This window comes from Parambassis ranga, chromosome 22 (assembly GCF_900634625.1).
Source record: "Parambassis ranga chromosome 22, fParRan2.1, whole genome shotgun sequence".
Lineage (NCBI taxonomy): Eukaryota > Metazoa > Chordata > Actinopteri > Ambassidae > Parambassis > Parambassis ranga.
Genome location: NC_041042.1, coordinates 2302912 through 2311324, shown reverse-complemented (window position 1 = coordinate 2311324; position 8413 = coordinate 2302912). Strand labels below are relative to the sequence as shown.

Here is an 8413-nt window from a genome sequence, read left to right as displayed (position 1 = left end):
ACACATTACATTTACTCAAGATAACACAACGTTGACCTGAGAAGGGCCAGCAAAAGCTTAAATACTGTACGTATTTGCACACTAGGGGGAGACACAGTTCACAATAACGTGTCCTAGTAATACTGTGAGCTCTTGCTATCAAATAACCTGTTAGAAAAGTGATTTATTTGTGTAACGCACCGTGAACGCTCACACTGCTAGCTTAATTAAAAATAATAAGCTAATTCCCCTGTTCCTGGCGAGCTGACAGTTAGCAAAACACGTTACAAACTTCACTCAAAACACAGAATACAAACAAACACAACAGCGCCGTGTCTTTAAGTGTCTGAAAGTTCATATTTTTAACAGTAATTGTGTCAACTTACCGATTAAATTCCGCTAGCTGCTACCTTTAGCATGTTTTAAAAACCGAAGGCTTCGTCCTATCGTCTTTTTAAGTGCTGCCTTCAGGTGCGTCTCGTAAATTCTAACTTCGTTTGTGAAACGAAGCCAAAACTGAGGCGGATGCATGTACTGAGACATTTTAAATGATGAACTGTATATAACAATGAGATAAAAGGAATGTAGATCTACTTTGCTGAACAATTAATACACGTCAAAAAGCTGCCAAGCACATTTTCTGGATGTAAATAATAAACAAAAAACTGTGCTAAAACTTGCATACAACAATGTTTTATTTTATAAATTAAGCTCAACAAAATAAACCTAGTTTGGTAGCATAATTGTTGCGTGAAAAGGTCCTCTCCAGACCTGCTGTGCACGCATATAGTCCTTCCTCCTCCTCTTTTTTTTTTTGTCGACATTGAAGGTAGCACCGGTCCGGCTCCACTGCGCAGGCTCTAAATACTTAACTGTGAGCGCTAACTTCACCGGAGAGCCTCGCGCGCAACCCCTCCACCGCCTGTCGCCCACATCATCATCATCATCATCATCACCATCATCATCATCACCATCATCACCATCACCATCATCATCATCAGCAGCAGCAGCAGCAGCAGCAGTGTGATGAAGCAGCGGAGCACGGAGACCTTCCTGCTCTGAGACACCGGATCAGCCCGCAGACAGGTAGGGAGAGACTTACACTGCACTGCAAGGTGCTTCTATTCATTTATTTTAGTGTAAATAACTGAATTATTGGTTATTTTAATTTAAATTAAATTTTATACAATTTTACAAAAGCTGCTGTAGATTATTTTTTTTTTGGTTGTGGGCAGAAAGGCACAGATCAGTGTGTAAGTGTAGGTGTTCTAATACAATCTATTAATAGCATCAGCTGCCTACCTGTTGTGTTGCTGTGCAGGTGAACATGCACATGTCTACAGAACGCATTAAAACAAGTTTCTGTGCTGAGGAAATAGAACAGGAAACCTGTGTGTGGGGCAACAAGCACAGGAGAAATCAAACAGAAGCAGAGCGGAGCAACGTTTATATATATATATATATCTTAATATATCTAAGGCAATGTGGGGAAATAAAAAAAAAGAGATCAACAAGATTTTTGAATTTTTTATTCGTGTCCTTCCTCGGGCTGTAAAAAAAGAAACCTTAGTAAATGTATGTGAGGGACTTTCGTCTGAGGAGGTGGTGCAGCTTCTGGCTCTCATTTAGTAGCAGAAATGATAGAAAAAAAAGTGTTTGAAGTGATAAGAGGGTGAGAGAGAGAGAGTGTGTGGAGTGGTCAGTGCTGCGAAAATGAAACAGTGGAATTGAACTGACTGTTGAACAGCCCCAGAGAAAAAGAAGAAGAAGAGGAGGAGGAGGAGGAGGAGGACAGTCTCCACCATGATGGACAGACGTGTGAGAGAGAGAGGAGGAATTTAAATCTGTGAGGTCACACCAGACAAGAAGACAGTGAATCATTTTCAGAAGATTTGGGCGGAATCTCAAAACGGAAATCAGCGTTTTAAAATAAGTGCAGCAGAAAAACCAGCAGCTTGGGTGCATCGGTCTGTGATTTTAGGGCTACAGCCAGTCATTAGGTTAAAAACAACGGAAATACTTCTCATACATACAAAGAGGTGGAGCATGATGGAGCTGATTCAGAAAGTGGGGATTTTACACTGTGAGTCAGCAACCACCTGTCACTCAAAGCAGTCATGCCCATAATTATGCACAATATTATTATGTGAAAGTGGTTATGTACAATATTTTGTAAACAGGTTTATTTCTGCTGTAAGCTCGGACATTTTTCACATGAAGCCCGAACAAGCAGGTAACTGCTGGGCTGAAAAATGAAGTGACAAGAACTGCAGTTCCACTCATGGCCTCTAGGGGCTGTCTACCAAAAGTGAGTCTCTCTCTATCCTTGTACTGTATAAGAGATGGACGACACATCTCTGCCTCCGCCCAGTGTACAAAAAGTAAGTGAGACCAACGGTGAAGCTGCGTCATAAACACTCAGCTTAGCCGACAAAGACTTCCATCCGGCGTGATAAAAACTAGCTAGCTAAGCCATCCACCATCTTCAGGAAAGAAAGGCCACAAGGGGGCGATCCAGATGTTTTTGCCTCATTTTTGGACAGTGTCTCTTTTATTGAGTTCATTTTTTGTGCCAACTTGGTAGAGCCTCTTCGGACACAGCCCCCAGAGGCCATTGGTGGAACTGCAGTTAGGCTTTATATGTTGGGACAGGCACTAAACATGGACTTACTTTTTAAAACCTGCCCCCCAAAGGCCGTGGGAGGGGCTGCAGTTATCGACACTTCTGCTTTCTCACCTGAAAGTCGATCTTAACAGACAGAAGTGAAGGTGCTTCCTGTAAACAGTGAGTCTGTAACACTTGGACAACTCTGTTCAGAGCTAATAGCTAAAATTAGAAATCATTATTCAGCCACCGAAGAAGAAAAAAAAACAGTAGTCACGCCTGGCACAAACATTTAAATTCTTCTGTCTGTCACGCTTTATGTCACAACAGAGAGAGACCGAGCTCTGCAGGGTGATACCTACAGTACAGGGACGGGCCCTTATAGTGACCGCACAGGGGAACAATACCAGCCTCTGATGAGGAATAAAAGGCCGTATTGTCTTTGTGCTAGGAGGAGGAGGAGGAGGAGGAGGAGGATGACGATGGAGGGCAGAGGCGATTCCAGGTTTCACAGAGAAGTCTCACAACAGCGCAGCCCCGTCCTGACGGCGGTAATTGCTGCCTAACGGCACACATGAATACCCCCAAATCAGCCCCTCGCCCTCGTGCCTTCTGGTGAAAAGTGCACTACTCAGACAATCAGAGGCAACAGATCTCATGGCAACAGATCGTCATGGCAACAGGAACTGCCACTCTGATTGAATGGAAAGTGGTGTTGCTTCTGAAAACTTGTGACAAGTAAAGACTTCCTCTTAGCGCTGAGCAGACTGGCTCTGCTGGCTGATTATTGAACGGACTGATAGGGCTCAGATGTATCAAAGCAATAGGTGAACATTACAGCCAGAGCAGCTGTTATTGACAAATTCATATGGATAAGAGTGATCATTCTGGCTCATTAGGGACCCGCTGGTGAATTTATTTGGCAGCTAAAAGCCAGATCTTTCCCCGAGGAGGTGGTCTGAGGTCTGAAAAAGGAGCAAAAAGAGACACATTTTGTGCGTTTTACAGGAAAGCGTTGAGCCACACGTGGACAGGAGAGTGCTTCATACATACTTCATGAGCTTTAAAACAAAAAGGAAGAAAACAGACGTAGCACAGTGTAAAAACTGATATTCTTTTAACACCCCACATGGAATCCTCCAGCCCAATGCATTCTGGATGTTGGAGTCAGTGGACGGTTTATTATCAGTGTGTCTTTTTTTCCTCCAGGATGACTGAAGTGATGAACTCTCTCGAGCCGGGAACAGAGGACTTCAGTGGGGGAGGAGCAGGCGGAGGAGATCAGGACACAGTATCCTTCCTTCCTATGTGTGTTTACAACTATTTTCAAGCCAAGTTGAGGCAACACACACAGTGATGAGTGACAGGAAAATGTAGGTTGACACGACTGAGGTCATTAGCTGAACTCAGACCTGCTGAGAGTAAACAGTAAATAGAATGTTTGCTCCAGCTGAGACTGAACTACTATAACATGTGGAGGAATTGCAGGAACATTCATGATGGCCGCACCATCGGGTCGTACCTTTCCGTCCAAGCTAACGTTGGATGAACCTCTCTCAAGAAGTTCAGTGTGGAGGCTGTAGCAGGCTCCACCTTCCTTCCAGTTAACCCTAATATAAAGATGAGGTAGGCTACATAATCTGACCAGAATCTCACCCGTCAGTTAAAGTGATCAAACCCCTCTATGAGGAGCCACTTGAGGTACCTCCTCCGCTACTCCCTTACCCCTCCTCAGTTACGCTTAATGCTAAACGGCAAATGTTAGCACGCTATCATGCTAAACCAACACGTTTTCACCATGTTTCATGGGGTGTGTCCTTTAAAGGATGCTGCCTTCAGTGTGTGGCCTCTCCAACTGTCGCAAAGCATCACCTCCGTTGCCTAGCAACAGAGGCAGTTGTAGTCCTTGGTGCTGTTACGTTTGTCCACTGTAGTATCAAAAATCAAACATCATCAGCATACAACCACACACACACACCTGGGATTATTAAGTTTCAAAGGATGCAGTCCATCTATTATGATGAAGTTAGCATGCTAATATTAGCATTTAGCTCGTCGCACACTTTCACAACTCTTTATCGTAAATTTTGTGAATGTAATTTATTTTCTTGTAAATTATGAAAAAATAGAAACATTTATCTTCCTGACACTCATGCGCATAATTTAAGCGAAACCTCCAAGTATAGCAGACTGAGTCCATCTGATGCTCACAGGTTTCCTGATCTTATTTTCACCGCATTGTTGCTCTGTCCGTCATGACCTTTTCATCCCCTCAAATATGAAAACCCTCCTTACATAAGCCTTTCAACAGATCTTCCCAGATACCCATGAAAGGTATCCAAAGCTGTCCAAGAGGCTTCCTTCCATTGTGGTGGAGCCGACAGATGGAGCCGAGGTGGAGAGCGGCGAGCTCCGCTGGCCACCGGACGAGCCGAGCTCTCCGGACGCCCAAACTGAGAGACAGCGCGAAGAAACGGCAGGTGAGGCAAATGTCAGCTGATGTTTACAGCAGCCGATTAGCATTTTGTCGCCTCATTAGTCGTCAGAGATCAACTTCCGTCTGCAAAGGTTACTTCCTGTAATGGCTTCCTGTCGCCTACACTTCACTCTCATTCTCTCCTGATTGACTGAGCTAAGGAGAGAGAGAGCGTGGACATGATGACGATGATCGACTCCATCACACATTTGAGTCTCACCTTTAAATAAAATGAAACTTTGCAGTGCATTTTTGGACATATGGACATTTTCAAACTAAATTAGCACTACATATATGTCCAACTGATATTAATGCTAATTGTAATAATTCCATAATTTGCACCTTCTTCTGGACATCTCCTCTTTGTCCTACAAGCTTCTTGAGTTAGCGTCACATATAAAGTACGTGAGAGCGTCTTCAGTCGTCTCATCCAGCTCTCAGCAAGAACCCGGCCTTGCTTCATATCCAGCTCTGTCCTCGGCTCCGTGTGCAGCCCGTCAGAAACATAATCCGGCCTCTGTCTGTGTGTGTGTGTTTTTCCAGATGAGGAGCCGTCGAGCGTCGAAGAAGAAGCTTCAGGGGTGGAAATGCAGGACTCCAACTAAACCAACTCACCTGCTGAGAAATACACTGTTACTGTGAGGGTGTCCAGACTCGGATGGATGGAGTTTCGGTAGAAAGAGCACGTGGATGGAAAGGTCAGGCAGATGGAGGAGAGAGAGGGTAGAAAAACAGATTCCCAAACCCCAGCTCGTGGGCTTGGAGCCAGAGTCGTGTCGGAAAATTCAAACATAGACGCTGACGAAGACGCTCGTTTTGACTTAATTTCTCTGCTAACATTTCCTTTAAGGAAGCGTTTGGAAAGGATTGTGTGATTTTGAACATCAGCCTTTGTACATACAGATGCTTAGTTTCCCCTCTCTGGCTCCAAGCCCTCACTGTCCAGATGCCCACCACGCCATCTGCACATCAGATGTTTCTAAATGCTGTATTAAGTATTTAGCTCATGTGTGCCATACTACTTCTAATGGTAGCTGCTGTTTTCTGTGCACAGTTTTTACTTTAGATGACATCACTGTTCGTTCAGTGCCGACTGCTGTAGTTTTGGTGATTCACTTGTAAAATAATAATAATAATAATAATAGCCACGAGTATTTGATTGAGAACAAACTGATTCGATGTGATGACTTCCTTTGATATATTGTGAGCATTGTCTTCACTCTGTAGGTGTTAAAGGGAACGTAATGTCGTGTTTTACTTGCAGATATTGGAGCAATATGAATTTAAAGACGGTACGTTTTGTTACGAACGTGAAAAAAAAAGAACCAGTATATTTTAGATGTGTGTCGCTTGTCACAGACATATTTTTTAAAATACTGGGAGCAGAAGTTCTTCACAAGTAATAAATCTTTTGAAAATTCGTAAAATGTTCTGCTGTCTCTGTGGTTTTTATTCATCAAAGGTGACCGATGTCTTTTATGGTGTATGTTTTTGCCAATTATTGCCATGTTAGTCATCACATCACCCCTTTAGGATCTGTCTGTTTAATATATAGGGGTGGAGGCTCCAGTCAAATACATGGAGCACTAATTGTTTTGATCCAGCTGCCTCCATAGTCTGCCTAGACTCCTGGTTTATCCAAATACAGGCAAAAAGTGGAGTTCACTCATTAATCAGCTGTTTCTCGAAAGAAATTACTGCACAAACTGGCCTGTAATTACTAGTTTAAATATCTCAGTTACTAAAATAACGAATCATCCTAACTACTGATCGATTCAGGTCTATGTGGATTGACTCACATTTGCAGTGACCTCTCTAGTGGACGGTTGGAAGAACTGCAGGTTTTGGAACTTCCTGTTTGGCCTTATTTTTCCAGCCTCTTGGTTTTCTTCCTTTGTTTTAGCCTTTTATCACCTTTTAGTCACTGTTTAGTTGGGTGTTGAAGATCGTTCATGTTGCCACGGTAACAAGTTGTTATGTTACGAAACTATATCTATCAATACTAAACCTTTAAAACTGACACTAATAAAGTATCTAAAGCATATACCGGGTCCAAAGATTTGGAGCATGGAGGTCTGTGAGGATTGTCTCACTTTTGCAACTAGCCTCAAGTGGCCACTTTAGGAACTGCAGGTTGCTGCTTGATTTTTACCCAAAACCTTTATTTTTGTGCCCGGTTTACATGGTGCGATTTTGGGATGTCCCAGATGAAAGACGAGCATCGCAGGAGAATCGTGAAGATATCTGTGGTTGTGGCTCTAAATCGGTGGTCTTACGTCGTACTGTGAGGCAGGTTCCACGGCAGCCGTTGTCAGCGTCTTGAGACCAAAGACAAGCTGAGATAAAATTCTAGCGGTGTCAGAAATTTAGGATGAATATCTCACAGTGTGACAGCTGCTATGACCTGTCACTCCACGTCCTCCTCCTCCTTGCATGTTGACGTACGTCGTAACCCGATTCAGTGAATGGTGAAAAGTTTAGTCGCATAGTGTGTCATGCAGTGAGGCCATTAGTCAAAGAGTGATGGAAAGGAAAGTAAACAGTGAGTCAAAACTAACTTTAATGACTCCTCCTGAGAATCAAGCTCGTGTTTTGGATGGGAGTCGACTGTGCTGTGCTGTAAACTGCTGCGTAAACGGGAACCTGTCGTGTCCTAAGCTGAGGCGAAGGAAAGACCAGCGTCCACAGCTGACAAGATGGGGGTCATGAATCAAAACAAAAGTGATGTTTCTCAACACTTCATGACATAAACCTCAGCTTCCATCCACCGCCTCTCTCTGTAGAAACAGTCCCAGTTAAACCATGCTGCACTTCATTTACCTAATAAAACGCAGAGAATCTGCCCTGCAGTGTTCCTCCTGCAGCCGTGTTCCTTCTCGGAGCTGGAGGCTTCTAAACTCTGCTCTCATTTCAGCGTCTGATTTATGTTTCTCTCCTCATAGTTATTCAGGGAAGGTACAACCAGCATCTGCTGAGCTGCGCTTAGAGAATACGGGAAGCGTTACCGTTGGCAAATGGACACTGATATTTATCACCGTTTGACTTTGCTGTTTGTGTGTTTCTCTCCCTTCCTGCGTCTCACACCTGTACATATATATGCACTCTGATAGCTTGTTGAAGCTGATACGCTGCTAAAGGTCAGACTGATGTCTTGATCCAGACGGCAAGATTCATGGCGGGATCTCCGTCTTATTTCTTCCACGCTCCGCTCGCTCTCTGGGTCTGACCTTTCAGATGACAACCCTGTGAAGAGCACTTCACCGAAGCAAGCCGGGTCACTCCTGGGAAAATGAAGGGCTGCAGGGAGAGAGGGGCTGCATGCGAGGAGGCGGCGGCGGCGGAGGAGGAGGCAG

The 8413-nt window shown here is 44.0% G+C and overlaps 1 protein-coding gene across 1 annotated transcript; it reads left to right on the top strand.

The window, feature by feature from the left end:
* Positions 1-847: 847 nt before the first annotated feature.
* Positions 848-6435, top strand: LOC114427504 (protein LBH-like). Its single transcript, XM_028395601.1, has 4 exons — positions 848-1065; positions 3794-3875; positions 4896-5064; positions 5604-6435. Exons 2-4 carry the CDS (start codon positions 3795-3797, stop codon positions 5663-5665), a joined length of 312 nt encoding a protein of 103 aa, XP_028251402.1. The 5' UTR covers positions 848-1065; position 3794; the 3' UTR covers positions 5666-6435.
* Positions 6436-8413: the final 1978 nt, after the last annotated feature.

Coding starts and splice junctions, on each gene's coding strand:
- LOC114427504 (XM_028395601.1), top strand. CDS start 3,795: ATGACTGAAGTGATGAACTCTCTCGAGCCGGGAACAGAGGACTTCAGT. Junction 3,876..4,895: donor GCGGAGGAGATCAGGACACA/GTATCCTTCCTT, acceptor GCCTTTCAACAG/ATCTTCCCAGATACCCATGA. Junction 5,065..5,603: donor ACAGCGCGAAGAAACGGCAG/GTGAGGCAAATG, acceptor GTGTTTTTCCAG/ATGAGGAGCCGTCGAGCGTC.